This window comes from Helicoverpa zea, chromosome 22 (assembly GCF_022581195.2).
Source record: "Helicoverpa zea isolate HzStark_Cry1AcR chromosome 22, ilHelZeax1.1, whole genome shotgun sequence".
NCBI classification, from domain to species: domain Eukaryota; kingdom Metazoa; phylum Arthropoda; class Insecta; order Lepidoptera; family Noctuidae; genus Helicoverpa; species Helicoverpa zea.
The window spans coordinates 5,060,321-5,082,392 of NC_061473.1; the positions used below are offsets into that span (position 1 = coordinate 5,060,321).

Here is a 22,072-nt window from a genome sequence, read left to right on the forward strand (position 1 = left end):
GTCAGATAAGCAGTTGCTCCTTGTAAAACACTGGTACTCAACTACAGTCAGTTAGACTGAGAGCTGACCCTAACATAGTTGGGAAAAGGCTAGGCAGATGATAATGTACCGACCTACAAAGTCAATGCTTGTTGTCGGGTTTGTTTTCATTGTCTTATGATTGACGATACGTTATCAAATCATTATTTATTTATTGCAAAGTACCTAACCCACAATAATTTCGTTGTTCAAGTGTTTTATCATCACTATTCTGATAAAGGTCACCTTTTCCTGTTTAATAGGCACCTAAACTATTTAGGACTTTTTTACCTTGCCAAGCTAGCGTCGATGATATCGACGGCGGCGCCATTACCACAACGAAGGTGAAAGTATAACAAAATAAAACGTTATTAATTATTTAACTGTTCATTTGTACCTAAGACTACTTAGGTAACTACCCAAACATTTTTTATGAACTCTGACCCAAAACAAAACCCGAGTACCTAGGTAATCATTCAATCGGCCCGTAATAAAACAAACGGACAGCTGTGTCAAAGTATAAAAGCGATATATAGCTAGCTATAGTACCTATAGACAATGGGAACAAGTCGCGCCTGCCTGTCGCGTCGCGCCGCTCACCGGCTCACGATCGATGACGTCACAAATCCCCTACCATTTGATCGAATCGCGATAATATTAAGTAGAATCGAGTTTATGCTGAATAACGTTCGAAAAAGCAGGTAAAAGTTACTATGTCGATAACTTATAATGTATGATGCATTCAATTATAAACTGCATCGTTAGTTCTTCCTTCCTGTATTTGATATGTCCAGCCTTTTGATTATGTAAGGAATTTCTTAATAAGGCTGATTCAATATTCCCTTCTATTTATGTACCTATCTCATGCTTCGCCGCCGTAATAATTTTAATAGACCAAATAGGTATATTACAAACAAGAATTGTTATCGCTCAAGAAAAAAACATGGTAGGGGAAAATCTTATATGATAAAAAAAAATACAAATTGGGTAAGTTTACAATTCGAATCTAAGAGTAGAGCAAACGAAAAGTAAATTTTAATGCCGTAAATACGTAATAATAGGTACATACAGTCAGTAAAATAAAAAACATTGTTTGAAACTACCATAGTGCGTAGGTACAACGCCTACAGTTTACCTACATACCTATTTATACAAGAAACAAGTTTATATAACTACGCAGTGCAACTGCAATTGATTGAATTCAATCTAAAAGTCGATCGATAACTCATATACCTACTCTTCAAATAAAGTTTCACGCCTAAATTCATTGTCAATAAAAAATTGAAATACCAATATTATCATTGATACAGTTAATTTTGTACATTGTTTTCATGTTTGACAGCGCAATTCACGTCCGTTTCACTCGAAGCTCGTGTAGAAAATGGCTCGCTGCGTCGAAAATAATGTCGTCATCTCGCCTTCGTCACAAAACTAGGGTAGCATGTGGGAAAAGGATAGATGTCATTCTGTTTCAGCCGCACTCGTGGAGCATGCTCAATGTGGATTGTGCGCAGTCGGCCGGCATTGAACGATGCGCGTTTTCGCCATTTTGTTTTAAAACGTTGACGTGTACACAAGTGCGATGATAAATATACAATGTGAAAAGGTACTTTAGTTATTTAGTGAAAGTGTTTTACTACATTAAATGTGTGTCTAGTTTCGTCTGGATTTCGTGTAAACCATGGGTAAATTATTTTTGAGTTGTTTTTAGTGACACGGCCGCCATGACTCATGCGCTGTGCACGCGTTCTTCATTTGCGCTATTGCATTAGCTGTGTGCAGACGTGTCGGCTGGTCATTTTTTTACTTATTTTCTTGGATTTTTATTTTTTTATGTGGAAGTGTGACAAAAACATGTTTTGAGTACCTATAATACCTATTTTTTAAACCGTCAAAATATTTACTTGCCTTTTTTGTTTGTTTTTTTATTGAAATGCAACAGTAAATGGGTGAACGCGAAAACTTTGTGTTTTAAATATGGATGAACAAAGTGCATTTATTAACGAAGAAATTGATGCAAAAAAAATGAATGAAAATGAGTGAGTATTCTATATGTATACACATACGTTTTATAACTATCACAAATACAGTTTTTTTTTACTTACAATCTATTTAGGTAATTAATAAAAAAATTGATTAAAATTTTTTTCGTATTTTTCGTACCATATTGTTTAGGGTTCCGTAGTAAACTAGGAGGAACCCTTATTGTATCGCTGTCTGTCAGTTATTAAAAATGGAAAAGACTTTACTAGGGGGTACCTACAGGTAAAGTGGGCAATTTTTTTTTTCATTCCAACCCTAACGTATGATATGTCGTTGGATAGGTATATGGATAAAAATGAAAAGGGGTTTCCAACAACAATTTTTGATGATGTTAATATTTTCGAAAATAATCGCTCCGAAAAATATGAAAAAAAATCTTAAATGTACAATTTTGACTTAGGTAACAGGAAAAATACTCGATTGTTAAAAAAATTTAATTTTAATTATTTAAATCGGTTAACGCAATCCAAAATTACCACCAAAAACCCAACATAAATAATCCATCTAGATTTTACAAATTAGTTACCTAATTTGCCGAGAGATGTCGCTGTACCTACTTTGTGCCACTTTGAGTTACTAAGATTTTTTTTGTGTTGATGGGCCCGGGATAGGTATGGGCTATACTCGGGAAACTACGGAACCCTACAATGAGCGTGGCCTGACACTCTGGCCGGTTTTTTTTTATATCAAAACTAGCTTCCGCCCGCGGCTTCGCCCGCGTAGAGTTCGGCTATATCGCGTTTCCAAGAAAATTCTTCAAAAGTCCGGGATAAAAACTATCCTATGTTCTTTCTCAAGGTCCACTCTATCTCTGTACCAAATTTTATTAAAATCAGTTCAGTGGTTTAGACGTGAAAGCGTAACAGAAAGACAGACAGACAGAGTTACTTTCGCATTTTAATAATATTAGTAGGCATTAGTATGGATGACCTAAAACATAAAAGCCCTCTTTTATACACACAAACACTCACATATGTTTACGTACATATTTTAAATTTTCAATATGTACGTATATATTAATTCTTTATCTATGTACATATATTTAAAAAAGTCGTGTTAGTTACACATTTTTTAACTGAAGATATGCTGAACCGTTTTAGCTGAAAATTAGAGGGGATAATATAGCTTGTCACCATCCGGGTCGCGGGTGAAACCGCGGGCAAAAACTAGTTATGTAGTTACTTAATACCTTTATTTTTTTTTGTGAACACACAGAGAAAGTATGTAAGATATTATATCTATATAAATGTACATCGCGCGAAATTCGTAGCTCAAACTCTTATATTGTTTACGTTTTTTTGTTAATTTTTTTTAATGACATATTGTTTTATGTATAATTACACTATTTATACCTAGCTATTTTCGTTTTATAGAGAAGCAAAATGGAAAGAGCTAAAAAAAATAAGAAATGAACGTCGAAGAAAATATTATCACCGTAAGAAATTATTGGAGGAAAATGGAATAAGAAAAAATAAAGAAAAAGTACAAAAATCAAATGCTGAACGTCAGAGGAAATGTCGTCGACGTAAATCAGGAGTACCTGACGTGGATATGTAATAACATTTTATAATGTTTATAAACAAATATACCTATCGGGTGTGTCGTTCACAATCACATTAAATGAAATGCGTTAATAAATCAAACAAAGTAAATAGAATAAAAATGTGCGAAAATTAGAACACCATATAAAAGTCAGTCATTACAAACAACTCAAATTCTCCCTTGAAAATTGACAGCTGAAAACTGATCAAAACATTCGATACTCCCAACTTTATCTCTGCTTTACACAACATGATGTTGTAAATTATAAAAACGAAAAATGACTTCTGTGGTTAAACCACTGAATGGATTAGGTTATTTTTTTTTTCAATTCGCCATAGAATATCATAAAGTATAGGTATGTGATAGGATTTAATGTGATTGTGGTGTGAACGACACCCTGTATTTGCTTCAATGTTATTTAACTGTACGATGTCGTAATTTTTTCCACAGGAAAAAAGAAAAGTTGGACAGTGATGCAAATGTATCTGATGACAATAATATAGAAGAATTACCGCTACAAGAAAATCAATTTGACAGCCACCAAGTTCCAATTCGTGAACAGCGTACTGAAAGCTTTACTCCTGAAGTCATTATACGCATTAATACAGGAATTCTGAGCGATGGTAATTGTCTATTCCACTCGCTCTTAAGTATTTTGCAACTTCAAATAAATATCTATTTTTTTTAGTTTTCTTTATTTTTATGTATGCTAATTCAAATATAAAAAACATATACGTATGTAGGTATTTAGTATTTCTTAACTATTTATGCATGCAAAAAAGTAAGATTTAAGCGCAATTCTCGTTCCAAAAAATAAATTTCAACTACAAGAGTTGAAATTTATTTGAGATAAAACTCGTATTTGTATGTACAATTTTGCACCGAAAATGTACTACCGACAGCTGCGCGCCGCTGCTCTTTCAATGTGAATTGAGCCTTAGGGCTATTACGCACTGTCGACTAGTCTGCGGCGACTCAGTCAGTCTCGGCGCGGCGGCGACCGAAACATTGCCGAAACATAGGCAACTAGGCCGGAGACAAGTGCATCATTCACGTCTTATTTAAACTAATGAAAGTCAGATGAGTCGACAGTGCGTACAGGCCCTTAGGTATTTTTTTTGTCGGTTTGCTGTAGCCTTTTTTATTAGAACTTAGGACATCTGGTATAATCCTACTATTAAAAAGGCGAGAATTTGTAAGGATGTACGTAGGTATGTTTGTTATTCTTTCACGCAAAAAGTACTGACCGGATTTTGATGGAACTTGGCAGTAAATATTGCTTCTATCGAAATGGGTATAAGCATTTTTTTGCCACGGGTGGAAAATATTTCCAAGTGAAACCGCGGGCAGAACATTTTATATTATTAAAAAAATATATAACGTGAAAAAAAAAAAACATTTTTTTTTCATTTATATTTGAGTGGTATGTTTAAAGAAATTCCTATTTACTGTAAAAGTCTATTTTAATCTGACTTAAAATGATGTGGTTATTGATTCGGATAGGTTTTTAAGGTTCCGTACCCAAAGGGTAAAACGGGACCCTATTGTTTTCGCTCCTCTGTCCGTCCGTCCATCCGTCTGTCACCAGGCTGTATCTCATGAACCGTGATAGTTAGAGAGCTGAAATTTTCACAGATAATGTATTTTTGTTGCCGCTATAACAACAAATATTGAAAACTAGAATTAAATAAATATTTTGGGGGGCTCCCATACAACAAACGTGATTTTTTTTTCCGTTTTATCAATAATGGCACGGAATTCTTCGTGCGCGAGTCCGACTCGCACTTGGCCGGTTTTTTTATGGCACCTCCGCTTGTCATTTTGTTCTCCTTGGTACCATGTAATTTTTACAGAAATATTTTTTAACCAGTGCGCAAACTTTGACATCCTATATTTAAACAAGTTTTATAGATCACTATCAAAGTGAAAAACAGAATCTAAGTAAAAAAATATTGATAACGATAAATTGATGTTTATTTTAAAATCGATTTTATGGTCATACGTGGGCCGACCGGTCACCGTGATTACGTCATAAGTACCTACCTACTACGTAATTTTTTAAGGTACGTCTCTACCAACTGCCGACCGCACGTGCAGTCACTATATGGGTTTTGCTGGAAAGAGAGATAGAGGATAAAAGTTCTCTTTCTACTGAATTCGAACCTGTCTTTTTTGCGCACTGTAAGGGTCAATTCCCACTGAAAGAGCAGCGGCCGGCAGCGGCCGTAAGAGCACGGAAAATGTAAGAGCGCGGCGCGGTGCGGCGCCGCGCGGCGCCGCGCGGCCCGCCGCGCTCGCGCTCAATCCCTTGCAATTACGGCCGCTGCCGGCCGCTGCCGGCCGCTGCTCTTTCAGTGGGAATTGACCCTAATGGGTGAATCACGGCACATTGGAACCGCAGCCTAAGCAGTAATATTGACCGAGCGCCCCAATGATTCAATAATCAATAAATCAATGATGAATTTCATAATTATTATGAAACTAAACTAATGATTGAATGGCTTTGTTCTGTCAAAGTAAAGTGCTAGCTGTTTGATTGAATAGCTATTTTAAGAGCTCGGAACTTTAGGACGGAGACTGTTGGTTTATAGTAGGGGAGGCCTAGAAGGAATTTTGGGATTTACTCAAGCGCGGCAGATTAGTATATAGGGAGGTACCTATTACCCCATTTAACACCTCCACCAAGTATAAGCCCTGTATATGCAGCCGCGTGTCTAGAATAAAGGATCAGATTAGTAAAAAAAAAATATCATCTGGCATTCTCCAGCGCGTCAGATTAAGATAGGGTAAGTTAGTTATATGCTAAAAAGTGCATATTCCACTAATCTGACAATTTGCGATTGACGATAAGAAGTAGGAAGGTTACAAACTTGTAAAAAAAAAATGTCATCTTGACTTTCTCGAGCGCGGCTAATTTTTTTTTTATTTTGAAGGGAATAATTCAACGTTCACGAAAAATAAATAATCTGACGATTCCCGTAAGCCGAAGTAAGGAAAATTAATCGATAAAGTTTAAAGCGTGCAGCTACGTGATGCCGGTATTTTCCTCCCAGGTTTCTATTCCTCTCTCTCTTTTTTCAATTCAATTCATTTGCAATAAGTGTTGGTACATTTTGGGTCTTAAATAATCTACACTATAATATTATACAGCTGAAGAGTTTTTTTGTTTGAACTCGCTAATCTTAGGAAGTCATACATAGTATGCAGATATACTGTTTTCAACGAAGACGATTCATTTTATTGGATACTTTCGTTAAATACGTGTGCCTTCCAGTTGCATTGTTTGTCTATCGTGATACCGAGAAATGCCATTTCGTATACTTCTTGTAATTTATGTCCTCTATAATTACTCTTTATAGTCTTCTTTTTATACAGTCGTGGTGGCCTAGTCATCCGGTTAGACTGGAAGCCGACCCCAACATAGTTGGGAAAAAGGCTAGGCAGATGATGATGAGCCTTATTTTTTTATCTATATGTATTAAATTGAATAAAATTAGTTTTTGTAAGATTTACGCGTAGATTATTTCCGTCAAGCCATGTTATTATACATTCAATTGTATTGTTTATGTCACATGTATATTTATCAATGTCATTATAATTCAATGTAATTATAAAAATGTATGTAATGTATGAGCAGATTGGTACACTCCGCCAATAGCAATTTCATACATATCATTGGATAGGCCTTTTTATCTAGAACAACCTTTATTATGATAGCTTTGTTGAAATGTTTGTCCGTTCTGGGATATAGATCAAAAAGTGTGTAAAAGTTAAAACGAAATAATCTATTGATATCTCAAGTTTTAAAGGAATACCAAAGTGCTACAACGTGTAAGTATGTCTTGTAAGTACTAAGTACTTGCTGTGCAGACATTGGTGTCCAAGATAAACTTAGACAGTAAATACAAACTTAGAAAAGTTGCATTGGTACTTGCCTGACCTGGAATCGAATCCACATACTTGAGAGGTTGGTTCTTTACCCACTAGGCCACCACGACTAAGATAATGATAATAACAAAATTAAAAAACCGGCCAAGTGCGAGTCGGACTCGTGCACGAAGGGTTCCGTAAATTACAGTTAAATCAACCTATCTCAAAAACTATAAGAGATACTTTGATCAAACCAAAAATCGTTGAAAGAGTTAATTAGCATGCATCACCTCTATTTTTTTTAGAATTTTATACCCCGTAGTTATAAAAATAGAGGGGGGGGGACATACTTTTTACGACTTTGAGAGCTGATATCTCAAAAACCGTTCATTTTAAGAAAAATGTTTTTTAGAAAACTTTATATCATTTTAAAAGACCTTTCCATTGATACCCCACACGGGTATGTACATCGAAAAAAAAAATTTCATCCCTCAGTTACATGTATGGGGGGCCCCACCCCCAATTCTTTTTTTTACTATTTAGTGTCATATTTTTGTAGCGGTTCATACAACACATATTCCCATCAAATTTCATCACTGTAGTACTTATAGTTTCCGAGTAAATCGGCTGTGACAGACGGACAGACGGACAGACGGACAGACGGACATGACGAAACTATAAGGGTTCCGTTTTTGCCATTTTGGCTACGGAACCCTAAAAACAACGACATTGGTGTTAATTTTTCAAAGAAAATTAGGTTACAGTATTGATTATTATTAGTTTTAAAAACTTTCCATTGTCAGATTAAGCGAGTCTCTCCAGATAATCGTCAGATTATAAGATGATTACGTTAAGGGTACATAAATGAACCATATATATCTTAATCTGACGCGCTCGAGTATTTCAAAATGGCGATTTTTTTTTGCAATTTCAAATAATGGCCACGAGTTTAGGTCACGTCTAAATCGTCAGATTATTGCATAAGAGACTTCGTTTTGGTTCACTTAACACCCCTTTTGAAAATCTGTCGCGCTCGATAAAATTATTTTTTTCCCATTTTTAACCCTTACCTAGAGACCACCCCCACCATGGAAACAGTCAGATTAATATACGTATGTTTTCAAAATGACGTACGACGTGCATGCTATTAATATCTGACGCGCTCGAGTATGTCCATGCAACTGTTTTTTTTTACATTTTTGAAAGTTTATAGCCGCTCCACCCACCGATGAAAGTGTGTGTATGTCAGGACATTTTTTTCTTCTTATCATCTAAGCTTCGCAATCTAATAGGTCTCATTGACGCTCGAGTCACTCCCGGTTTAGCACCCTTGCCTCCCCTACTATTAGGTTTATAGCTTGGAACTTTAGGGCACCCGGAGATAGTCGGTTTGGGTTTTTAAACAACCCAATAGAATGGACTTCGTTAATTCCGGCGGGAAAAAAACTACAGGAATAACCTCCCCACTCAGAGACATTTAATGATTACTTAAGTCACTGCTTAGTGACGGAATGTCATACAAATCCTTCACTAAAGAATGGCTGTAACCATTAAATGTCTCTGAGTGGAGAGGTAAGTATCTTTAATTAATCAACAATGCCAGTAAGTTGACACCATAGTGAAAACGAAAGGAAACTAGTGCCACCGAGCGGTGGACACTGAAATAATTAATACGAGTTATTTAATAGCGATATTCATTCAACGGGCCAGCTGTATGATTGAATGGCTATTTTAACCAATTGCCTGCGACATCTTCGCTCAACAACAATGTATTCGCCTGCCCGCGGTTACTCGATATCAAGCGAGGTGATTTACAACCGAGATAGATCATGTATCGCTAGATTTTATACAGGCTATATACTCACCCGCGGTTTCAACCGCTTTCTGAGGGAACTACTTCCCGGATAAAAAGTAGTGTCCTATTTCAGGCTCTAGGTAGACTTGGAGATTTCTCAATTTTTGACGGTTTTTTTTCAGAAGCGTCCCGAAAAAAGAGGTCATTGGATGAGTTGGATAGATTCAAGAGGCGTCTTATACGAGCCGTGGCTCGGCTTATGATTGACGAGAAGAAACCCGAGGAAGAAATATGGTCGCAACTGAAAATAGAAACTGGCTCCAACTGCAAATTACTATGGTATTATATATCTCAAAATATTTATATACCTTTTTAAAAAATAATTATTTTTAGGGTTCCGTACCCTAAGGGTAAAACCGGACCCTTATTACTGAGACTTCCCTGTCCGTTCGTCTGTCTGTCACCAGGCTGAAATTTTCACAGATGGTGTATTTCATTTAACAAATAAATAAAATAATACTTTTAGGGGGGTCCGATACAACAAACGTGATTTTTGTAAAGACCATGACATGTCCGGGTTTTATATTTTTTTTAATAAAAAAGGTAACAATATACAGCTTTTATCTGACAGATAGCATAAACTATCAGTTAGGTAACTGACATTTTATCGGTAACCAGTGAGACCAGGTCTATAACAAAACTTATTCTCATATTCTTTGTTCAGGACCCGGATGAGAGCCCTAACAGAGAAAAAACTGGGTCACCTGCTAGATGTGAACGATCACACGGTGGCCATACCCAAGCCGGCCAGGATGTCTCTCACGGACTGGCTGCTGTTCGACCTCGTGCTCGTCCACCAGAAAATAGATCTTATTGGACAGGTGATTGGATTCAAAATTCTATGGAAATTTATACAGGAATGAATTTTAAGTAGTGCACAAAAAAAAACTGGTGGTCCAGAATAATTAACAGAACATATCTGCATCATCAGTAATTTTTTTTTTTCATTATTTTGTCCGCCCTAAAATCAGCAAAATATGGATACCCACTTACCAACTATTCTTACGCGTTTGGAGTTGAGCTCGCGTCAGTAAAGCAGTGTCGCATTGCCACTGTGCCTACTATGACGACTGTGACCGTACAATCGGTTACAAAATAAATATCTTTCGATATCAATAACTTTTCTTTTTTGTACTAAAACACGACAAAATAAAGATATGTAACGTATCTATAAAAATTATTTAACTATAAGTTGACAAAGTTAGCGCACTGGATAAAATTCATTCCTGTATTAACCTCTTGTATAAATAAGCGACTTATAAAACAATAGAAAATCAATTGTGTGTGTATCAGTTACGCTTCGAAATACAACATTAACATGTTGATAGAGGTGCATACTAGAAAAACAAAAGGAGAGTTTGTTATAAAGTTTTTTTTCAAATGAATACAAATAAAATCTTAAAAATACAGTTAACTTAAATACAAATACGTAGGTAACAAATAATAGGAATTATATTCGGGTATAAGATATTCAGATACACTATCCCCGAGTAATATCTGGCTATACATTATTACCTATCCTTGTACGGGAAAAAGTTCCACAAACTATTTTTTAATACAGTTTAATCTAATTTCAGGATAAGCCGCATCGTCGTGAAGACCCCGAGGCTCTGGTGAAGCTGTTCGAGCTGGTGAAGAAGTTCAAGATCGAGGGCAAGGCCGGAGACCACCTGGCCGAAGCCTGGTCGAACGCTACAATTTATTATAATAACAAGTAAGCTTATATGTTGCACTGATTATGGTTGAACATAACACAATTATATATTTTTTTAATATTATAAAGTATTAATTCCTCTCCTCTTATTATATGTATTATAAAGAGAGGAAAGATTTGATTGTTTTGGCTCCGAAACTATGTACTTGACAAATTGTAAAAATATTCCACTGTTTAGCTAGCAATGTTTTTTGTATGTAGGTACCCTAAGGCATCGTTCAGACCAAACGTATTGTCGGCCGCTGACTGTGAGCGCGCGTTACGCAGTTTATTGCTTTTCCATATATATTGAAATTGTCGTTCACACCGAACCGACTATACGCTATTACGTCGTCTGTTGTCGCTGACTCTCAGTGGCCGATTATTTTACTACGCGACTATGCACGGCGAACGCGGATTGGCTACGCGGACGCAGTTGCCGAATAGCGCCGCTCCGCCGCGCCCGCACCGCCGCGCGCCTCGGCCGCAATACACTCGAGAATCGAGAAACAAACTTCAATGAGGACAGACGTGACACGTGACACCTCGCGATGTTCGACACCGAAAAGTTTATTGCAGATGTACGTTCTAGAAAATGTATTTGGAATGCGAATTCAGAAGAATTTAGTGATAGAAACTTACAAAGATGCGCTTGGGAAGACATAGCATCTGTTATGTATGAAGATTGGGGGGTTCAAATACTGAGCTCTTTTATGTGTAGAGTAGTCAGCCGCTCAGCGTACGCATCTAGTGTGAACCTACACGAGCCTATTCTTTTGTTCACACATGTAGCGCATCGTACGCGATAGCTTATTGTCGGCTTGGTGAGTACGGGTACTGCAGATTGAGTCGACGTTCACACTGGGGCAGACAGTGAGTATACTCACAGTCAGCGGCGGACAATACGTTTGGTGTGAACAATCCCTAAAAGTTCAGAAACTACTGAACCAAATTTATAAAAATCTTTCAATGTTTAAAAGCTACATTATGCCCGGTGACCATAGCCTAAATTTTATCATTGTACGGGTGCCGGAAGTAGTATACTTAGTTATCGGCACGGATAATGAGCTCTCGGCGGAAGAGTGGGGATCGCTTTTCGCACTGTACACTTAAGGCAACAAACCAATAAATCACTTCTGCGCAGGTGAAGGTCAGGGCTCAATATCCTTGCCGATGATTATACTAGAACTAAAGCTGTCACTTTTTTAAAATAAGGTTAATCAATCATATCATATCAATACCATTATTTTCAGACTGCATTGGCCCATATATATAGCGCAAAGACTTACATGCATATTATACAGTATTATAATAAGGTTGTTAATGTTGTTTTATCCTTTTCAGAGGTCATCAATGTTCTCCCATGCTGCTACAGCGCCGCTGGTACCAGCTGAAGGAGTTGACTCGCACCAAGTTCTATAACTTCTGGTACGCTTACCGCGGGACTGTCAAGCGCCTAGCCCTGGCGGAGCCACATACACCCACGCCGTTACAAGCTGCTATTGCTCAACAGTAAGTTTTATTTCAATTTTTATTTATTTATTATAATAAAAAATAAAAATAAGTCGGGTTTTCCTTCCTGACGCTATAACTCCAGAACGTACGAACGGATATCCACGGTTTTGCATTCGTTGGAAAGGTCTCGGGCTCCGTGTGGTTTATAGCAAAGAAAATTCAGGAAAAATTTCAACAGAAAAGCGGGAAAATCTTTTTTCACATACAGCGCCGACTCTGATACATAGCTTGAATTACCTACATAACATCTGGTGGCGAAACAGAGTTCGCCGAAATTACTAGTTTATTATAATAACATGATATCTTATACACTGTGTTTCGGTTGGCACGTTAAACTGTAGATCCCGGCTGTCATTGAACATCCTTGGCAGTCGGTACGGGTAGTCAGAAGCCAGTAAGTTTGGCACCAGTCTAACCAAGGGGTATCGGGTTGCCCGGGTAACTGGGTTGAGGAGGTCAGATAGGGCAGTCGCTCCTTGTAAAGCACAGGTACTCAGCTACATCCGATTAGACTGGAAGCCAACCCCAACATAGTTGGGAAAAGGCTCGGAAGATGATGATTATAATAGCATGATATGTAATGCAAACACACAGTTATATATTTTTATACCTGCTGGTTAAGCTGCAAGCCAACCCCAACGTAGTAAAAGTCTAGGCAGTCTTTGAAATAGATGGATTAAATGGATATTTCTTAATATTATCTATAAAGGCCAGCTAATATAATAGATTTTGATAGCATCAACATCACGACTCTCTCGGTATATTCTGAATTTTACAATTAGTTTTTTAACTCCTAAACATATTTAATTTCAATTACATATTTACACCCGCACTCAGAGACATTTAATGATTACTTAAGTCAATCCTTAGTGTCAGATTCTCATAGATATTCTGCACTAAGGTACAGCTTAAGTAACCATTAAATGTCTCTGACTGTGTCCATTAGTTTTTTAAAGTCTTTATTTATAACTTTGCTTTTGCTAGTACATTATTTATTTATTGCAAAAATGTATACAGATATGCATCCTTATCTTTAGTATAGATTACCCTGTTAGGGCGCAGCAAATTAACTTAAAACTAGAAGTTATTTATTTATATTATAATGTATGACTTAATAAATAAATACATACATATATATATATATATATATATATAGCTATATATATTACATACATTAGTTTATTAATATATATCAAATACTCTAACTCTATAAGTATATTACATTGTATACCTAGTAGTTATTCTTTGAATATAATCGATATGTTTATTGTTTTAGGTATAAACATTTAGTGACAAGGCCGTTCCTAGAATGGGAAGAGTTGATTGAGAGGAGATTAGTCACATTACCCGAAGAGTTTGTAAGTAAATCTTTTATAATTTACCTAGATAAGTCAAATCAAATCAAAAGTCATTTATTCAAAGTAGGCTGAAAATCAGCAATTTTTGAACGTCAAATCTACAAAAGACAGCCCCCAAAACGCCCGCCCTTCACCACTTCCTATGTGTTTTTCGATTCCCGGGTCTAGCTTTGTGGAGTCTCACTCTTGAAAAGTAGAATCTGGAAGTTGGTGATTGATACACCTACGGATTGAAGAGCACGCTCTCCGGTCGTGTCGGATTGCCGTCCCATCGCGCCAAGACAGTGAAGGAGTAGTGAGTGCACCTGTGTCCAAGCAAATGCTGGTGCATTATAATATGTCTTGCGTAGCTGGCTGATCTCCTTAGAGAGAACAGCTACTGAGGCCGAAAACTGATCTGGACTCTACTACCTACTATGTATTTATTTTTTCAGGAACGACAAATGCTTCAAAAGAGTGCACCTAGGTGTTACATTAGAAAACTTTTAGAAGGTGAGTAGGGTTTATATGATAACTATACTTACATACATAGTTTTTAATATAACATACTCCATTGAGTAGACATTAAGTGCCTAAAGATAACCAAAGTTGTGAAAAAACTTCTTTCAAGATTCTTTATCATAGAATATGTACATATTAAAGCCTAAGTAATTTTAGCTTTGGTTTATTTTCAATTTCACGATAATCAAATAGCACATATCTATAGTTGTATTGCAATTCAAAATATTACAATGAAAATATATATATATATATATGTATATATATATATATATTTTCATTGTAATATATATATATAATATATATATATGTATATATATTTACAGATGGCCCAGATCTGGAACTAATAGAACCAAGAATAGAAACGATAGACCTCAGAAATATAGCAGATGAAGATAGCGAAGATGATGAGAAGGACCAAGCACAAGATATCTCGACGCCCACAGTCAAAATAAAAGAAGAACCGCTCGACTCAGAGATGGATATCGGAGAAATACAGGTAGAAGCACCCAAAAAATCCATATACGATTCAGTTTTAGAATCGACTGATATAGAAAATGAAAAACTTGAAAGTATGGACGCTAACGATTTTGTTGATGACGATTTCGCCGCTGATGACGATTTATTCAAAGAAGAAAAAGAAATTGAGGAAACTATAGCAACAACACTCGATCAAGAGGATTCAGTGTTGCCTCAAATTACGAATGTTTTTGGTAATGTTAGTGACGCTAACGTGTTCAGTAATATGGAGACAGTGGAGCAAAGTGACGTTAAAGATGTAAATATTGATGAGAATGCTACTGTTGCACATACGAGTGTTAGTGATATCCTTCAAACTAGTTCCAAGGATAATATTATTGTGAAAACTCAAGATAGTGATAGTGTAGGCCTTGACGAAAAAGATAAAGTTGGTAATACCAACAACAGTAAAGAAGAGATCGAAACTAAAGTTCCCGATAGTATTGAAGATTCAGATAAACTTGTTTCTACTACAGAAGATATACCCAAAGACAATTTAGATCCTAAAACAGATGATAATGCAGAAGATGTAGTTATAATTGACAACACTCCTGCTCCGGTCGTAATCTCTGACTCAGATGATGAAGAAAAATTTGAAAAGAGTGATGAAATCGTTGATGATATATTCTTACCTGTCCCTAGTGAACCCATGGACATTGAAAAGTATACGTCAACTGACCCTGAAACTAAAGATGACATAAATGTTAGTAAAGTTGCTCTAACTAGTCAAGACAATGAAGATAAAAAATCAGATATACCTGGTTTCTCGTTTGGTCAACTGCCAAATGATATTAGTTTTGCTGACGAAGGCATCGTGTATGTTGAGGAAGACGGTAAGTGAGAAAATATCATTGCTATATCTATTAAACGCGCTAAATCATAGGTATCAAATAGTCGACAATTTGAAGTTATCAGATCGCATTTAGGTAGATCGGATTTATTATTATCTCTCAATAGTACAAACTGTCATATTTCAAGGTTCGGTCTATTTCAAACTCAATTCGCTGTGATTATGTTAAAGGAAATCTCCCTCTATTTCTGAATTAAAGAGAGTCGAGTTTTATATGATTTAACTGTCTCTTGAAATTGAGTAAGAAATAAAACTCAATTGTTTTGAAATTGTTACAGAAAAGAGAGCCAGCACTGACGCTGAAGATTTGCCGAAGATAGACCCGAAGCTGCTGATGTTCCCCATCGTGTACACCACCAGGTTAGACCACATGGCTCTCACACAGTTCCAACACATTAACGACAAAACATTGATAGAAACCATTGCAACCAAAAGTAAACCTATTAAGCTAGAACCTCAGACTAGTAACCCAGACGAAGAAATTGTAGCAGAAACTAGTAGACCGGTTAAACAAGAACCGCAGCCACTAGACGAAAATGCCACTGTAGCCGAAAGCGAATCAGTAGAAACTAAACCAGACACTGACATCCCACCAGACGACAGTGACTCAGATGACGATAAGATTCCAGATAGCAAAAAAGTTAAACCGTCCAGCCATCTACTACAAAAACCTAGAAGTCGCACCTACAATCCTATACAACTTTGTAAAAATCCCGACTTCAATACCAGGCTTAAGTGGCTGACAGTAGGATTCTTCACCATACCCCGTAACCGCGGACTGATCAAAACTTGCAAGCCCTTGACTATAGATGTCAGCAAAGCTTTTGAATCTAAACTTATTGAGGGCAGGCTGTATCTAAAGCCAAGTGATGTTAATATCAAGACGGAAGATCCAGTCAAGGTAGAGGAAGAGAGTATCCAAAGTGTCACAGTCTTGCCTTCCGCTATGCCCGCACAGAGTCTCATAAATAATTCCAAAATCCCAGACATTCCTGCGCCTTCACCAAGTTACTTCTACAAACCGACCCCCGAGGTAGCATCATGTAGTGGCACTAATGAAAGAAATAAAGTGATAAATCTACCAGACATTTCGGAGATACGGCGCATCAACCAACGACTGCTGACGGCTGAGGTAACACCCATACAAGTGCAAAACAATCAGCCACAAGTACCGGTCTCTATTGTCACGTCTCCTAACACACAAAGAAGTATTACTAAAGTAACTGTACCTATACCTGGAACAAATACACAATTATTAAATGAAGCTAACTACGTCAGAGGTCCGCCTAAATGTGTCGACATTACTGAAGACGTGCCTAATAAAACAATCAAACACTTTGCGACAGGAAGTGATTTCCTCATGGCGAAAGGGCCAAGTCGGGCAAACGCTAAAAACAAGTATCCTGTAAGACCAGCAACTGCGGCATGGAAACCACGGACATTGAAAGAAAAAATACCATGGCTTGATAAAAAGACCGACCACTCTAATTATAGCAAAATGATGGAGGAAACACTCTTGACCTTGGATACTCTCAACAAAATGTTGTTTCTTCTCATAGAAAAAGAGGAGGAACCTCCTGCTTCAAACGAGAAAAAAAATAAAAATAATAAAAAAAGTGATAAAAGTCAGCAAAATGATCAAAGTAAATCAAGGAATGATGTGACAGATGACAATAATTCATCGAAGAACCTTTCGGAAACAGCTAACAAGAGTTACCCTAACAAAGTAAAATTCAAAGTTAGATCTGCGGAACCGAGAGCTCACCCGAAAAGTACAGTAGATAAAAAACCTGAACCGAATAAAAAGCAACTTCAATTTTGTTGTTGGAGTCGACAAAGAATGCTGGACTTGTTATTTTCTAAAAGGCAAAGACCCCCACACGATTGTCCTACAAACCAATGTAGATGTTGCTGCCAACATATGCTAAAGGATTATATGAAGCGGGCTATGCAGATGAAAGAATCAAGCGAGGCAAATGTGGATGTAATGACATATTTGTCATCAACCGTTCGTAAAGTCAATGACAACGATGAAAGTTCAGTGACCGTCCCCGTAAAAGTGGTCGTCCATTTTCCTCCTACGCATCATTCACCGTGTATAGCCGTCGAAGAACTTACTATCTCTAATGAAACATCTGAGTCTGTTCCTGCAACAGAAATTGACACATCCGAAGTTTCGACTACAGTAGTGCCTCAAGATGCGGCTATGGTAACTTCTACAGAAGCGACCGCAGAAACTAGTACAGTAGTGAACTCAGAAAGTAGTACAATAGATAGTTCAGAAACTAGTACAATAGTTAGCTCAGTAACTAGTATATTAGCGAGTCCAGTAACTAGCACAGAAGTGAGGCCAGAACTAACCCCCGAAGTGAGGCCCGTACCAACCCTCGAAGTGACGCCTATTACTGTAGCAGTGCCGTCCGTGAGTCTAGTAGCACCTCCTAATCTGACCGTACGTGGGATAGAAACTCCAGTGATGGTATCTTCCGGTGATGGAATATCTAATCCCTCTAGGCTCTCCCGTCGTACTAGTGCTGATAATCAAATAAAACGAAAAATATTAATTCCGCTTGACCATGAATCAAACCCGTCAATTAAGGTTCTTCCTGCGCCTACCGATCCTCCACCTAAGAATGATTTGAAGCCAAGAAGGTATGTAATACAGAAAACACTACGAAAAAAGACTGCGGCCCCAATTATTAAATCTAACATCACTAGTAAACCTAGCACTTTGCCACATGTACTACCAAAAAAAGAAAAGATGATATTCATAAACAGCAAACACCTAATCGATAAGCCAACAGAGTGCCCAGTATTATTGGGAAAAAATAAAATATTACTGACCACAGTAAAATTTCCTCATAATTTAAAACAATTTGAAGAGACTAAATTGGCTTTAGGTCCATCGCTTAAAATACCAAAAGGGTTACAGTTAACTTGTCTAAGTGATGGTACAATATCCTACAGTATAGATAAAAACGTTCCCGTTAAGGTACAGGACCTAGCTGAGATGCCAGCGATCATAGCGGCAGTAAGAGCTCACATGGACCTGCATAGTCAACCAGTTCCCGCGAATAACCAGCCCAGTGTCGCGGAAGCGGAAGTGGTCGATCTCATCGATGACGACGACGATAACGATATTGCTAAATCTACTACTGAACATAATAAAAATAACGAGTCCTCGCCTGTCACTGAAGAACGGAACGAAATAAATACAAATAATCAGAATGTTGTTACCGGCGAGATAAGTTTTATTGATATGCAGGAGGGAGCAGTCAAACAATTGAGTGATATTAAAGAATCTTTGCCTTCAGCAGAAGTACAAGACCAGCCGAATACATCAGGTCTTGAATACAATCAATTCGAATCGACAACTCAAAATATAAGTACTGAAGTGCAACAACCTTTATTGGAGCAAGTTAACGAACAACCTGAGCCATTAACCCAAAAGGAAGCCATCGAAGTGAGCAACCAGGTTGAGCCGGCAACCCAACCTGAGCTGGCAAACCAACCTGAATCGGCAAATCAACCCGAGCCGGCGAACCACCCTGAGCCGGCAAACAAACCTGACGAGCTGGCAAATCAATCTGAGCCGGCAAACAAACCTGACGCGTCGGCAAATCAACCTGAGCCGGCAAATCAACCTGAGCCGGCATATCAACCTGAGCCGGCAAACAAACCTGAGCCGGCAAACAAGCCTGACGCGTCGGCAAATCAACCTGAGCCGGCAAATCAACCCGAGCCGGCAAACCAACCTGAGCCGGCAAACCAAGACAACAGTGCCGTCACAGATATAGATAGCGCAAGTTTGCCCTGCATGAACAAAAGTAAAAATATACTATCAGATCTAATGGAGATGTCCGGAATATTTGATGAAGACATGTCGACCACGGCACCACCCGTGGAACCAGTTCAGGAACAACCTGTTTTGCCACAAATCTCCGTAGAAACGTCAACATCAGAGCCACCTAAAATTGTGGTGCAACCAGACTTGGATAAAGGCACTACTTCAGTACCTGTGATAAAAACGGCAGTTGGCGAACTATCCCCCATCTCATCGTTGTACGAACTGAAATATGCGTGCTTGAACAAGGGAACATTCTTCAAACTAGATTTCAGCACTGGATATCTTGTACCCATAAATGTTTGTATGAAGCAAAACGTTAGACAAGTTCCACTGGTACTGCCAAAGATTGCTCCAAAGTCTGTGATCGATCTTACTGATGAAGATGATGCTTTGCCGGTATCATCAGAAGCACCAAACCAACACACCGAAGATGTTCAGATTTTACCCAGTAACGTTGGTACCGCCGAAGATGTTCAGATGTTACCCAGTACCTCCAGTAGATCACTGTTAATCGCCCGTGAACCACCGAAAGCAAATAAAGGACCCGAAGTCAAACCAGTCAAGTTGTACAAAGCACCTAACATATTGCGTATACTAGGTAAAGCTAAAATGAAAAGAAAGCTAGCACAAGAAGAAGAACAAAAAAATAAAAGAAATGAACCAAAACTTTATCACAAACTGAAACAAAAGCAAGCATATAAGATACCAGAAGATACAACCAAGGAAACGTCACCTGTGCTTGAAACCGCCACTGTTTTGTCCGATGATTCGTCTGACGAAGAACCTCTTTCTAACATTGTGAAAAGGAGGAAAGCAAATGAAGCTGAACTTGAGAAAGCGAAGTCAAATGAACCTGAACAAAGTAATGAAACTGAATTAGAGTTTACAGACTATTTAGACGAAGTTACTGAAGATTTTGAAATGAGTGATTTAACATCGAAGGAGACGTTAATAGAAGTTGATATGGATGAGAGTAATGATGAAGAAGAAGGTTGTATATTAGGTGTTTAATCTCAAGTAAACTTTCAACTTTTTCATAACTCGTGCGAATAATTTTGTATATATATTTCATATATTGATATCCAATTCAAATTATTGAAGCTATTTAACTTTAACGACCGCTATATGACTTCAGTGGCGATTTGAGTTAACTGCGACATATGATCATCCTGGAGAGTCTGAAGTTAGATTAGTTAAGACCTATATTTTAATTTGTCAACTAACTTTAGACTGACCAAGCTACAAGGTAGTGTGTGAGCTATCATTTAATGTAGAATCTAACTTAAGATAAGCACTAAATCGTTTTATGTAAATTATTAGCAAATAAACAGTGTGTCCTTACTTATTGTTTGCTAATAAGTAACATGTTAATGTTCTCCGCAGGTAGGAGTAGTGAGTAACTTTTATTATACATATAAATGAAACCAAGTCTTTGTCACCTTTTCTCAAAATGAATATTGTCAACGAATTGTTTGCAGAGAATGAAAAAAAATTTTTTCACTCATTTGGCACGTAAGGTTGACCAGTATTTATTGATAGTGAAAAGGTGGAACTAGCAATTACAATTTTACCTTGATGTTGAATCTAATGCGATGTAATCCATAGATTTACTGTGATATTATTTTAGGAGACTCGTATTATTAGGTAAGGTAAGGTCAAATAAATATTCTAATTTCTTGCTCAGCTATAGGTTTTGTAATTCAGTAACTTTATATGTTACGTAATTGTTATCTATACTTGTCGATACAATGTTTAAGTTGGAAAAGTCGAAAAAAAAATCATGCAATTTCCAGGGATTCTTTTGTGAATATTTTATAATATTGTTTTGGTTGATGTTGGTGCGGTGTACACATCCGTACGGACACAGTTAAAAGATTTTATTTTAAAATTGCAGACATTTAATTGATATGAATGTACAGATTTGGGAAATGCAAATTCTTATTTGTGTGTTAGGTAGATAGTTAATAATTATTTGTGTGTGTGGATATTATTGTGAAATATGCGATGCCTGCCATCCGCCAAGGTACCAACGTTATAGATATCTACCTGTCAAGTTGATGTTTTCATATTTATTACTTTAACCGTCAGTTGCTCAAAGCTCCATTAAAGTTAAAGCTTCTTTAAATCTATTGCTGTCTCTTTCTTTGTCAACAAGATAAAAAGTGTCAGCAATAGATTTAAAGAAGCTTTAACTTTAATGGAGCTTCGTGCAACTGACGGTATGCTAAGAACATTAATAATTCAATAAATGTTGTAATGATAACATTGGTAATTCTTTATGCGTTTAGTTGCTAGCATGTTTAAATGCTATAAAGAGGATAGCATCACACAGGTCGTGTTCTACTTCACATCACAAATTCATTTTTAATAAAAATGTTAATAAATAAATACTGATTGATATAAACACTGTATTTTATATTTCATTCACCCTTTGACTAAGAATAGTTACAAAGGAGTTCGTATT

General features: G+C 37.1%; 1 protein-coding gene across 5 annotated transcripts; it reads left to right on the forward strand.

The window, feature by feature from the left end:
- Positions 1 to 1,549: 1,549 nt before the first annotated feature.
- LOC124641191 (titin-like) lies at positions 1,550 to 22,012 on the forward strand. Of its 5 annotated transcripts, none has more exons than XM_047179199.1 (12): positions 1,550 to 1,703; positions 1,961 to 2,057; positions 3,435 to 3,614; positions 4,054 to 4,226; positions 9,451 to 9,607; positions 9,993 to 10,149; positions 10,906 to 11,042; positions 12,366 to 12,533; positions 13,813 to 13,894; positions 14,329 to 14,386; positions 14,719 to 15,744; positions 16,040 to 22,012. In XM_047179199.1, the coding sequence occupies exons 2-12, from the start codon at positions 1,996 to 1,998 to the stop codon at positions 20,617 to 20,619; spliced, it is 6,780 nt and encodes a 2,259-aa protein (XP_047035155.1). In that variant the 5' UTR covers positions 1,550 to 1,703; positions 1,961 to 1,995; the 3' UTR covers positions 20,620 to 22,012. The 5 variants fall into 5 exon arrangements, with proteins under 5 accessions (XP_047035155.1, XP_047035156.1, XP_047035157.1 ...); XM_047179200.1 differs by having other exon boundaries at positions 9,454 to 9,607; XM_047179201.1 differs by lacking the exon at positions 1,961 to 2,057 and having other exon boundaries at positions 1,554 to 1,703.
- Positions 22,013 to 22,072: the final 60 nt, after the last annotated feature.

Excerpts from the sequence above, each read along its gene's own strand:
- LOC124641191 (XM_047179199.1), top strand. The coding sequence starts at position 1,996 with ATGGATGAACAAAGTGCATTTATTAACGAAGAAATTGATGCAAAAAAA. Across the intron at positions 9,608-9,992 it reads TCCAACTGCAAATTACTATG|GACCCGGATGAGAGCCCTAA; the intron begins GTATTATATATC and ends TTCTTTGTTCAG. Across the intron at positions 12,534-13,812 it reads CAAGCTGCTATTGCTCAACA|GTATAAACATTTAGTGACAA; the intron begins GTAAGTTTTATT and ends TTATTGTTTTAG.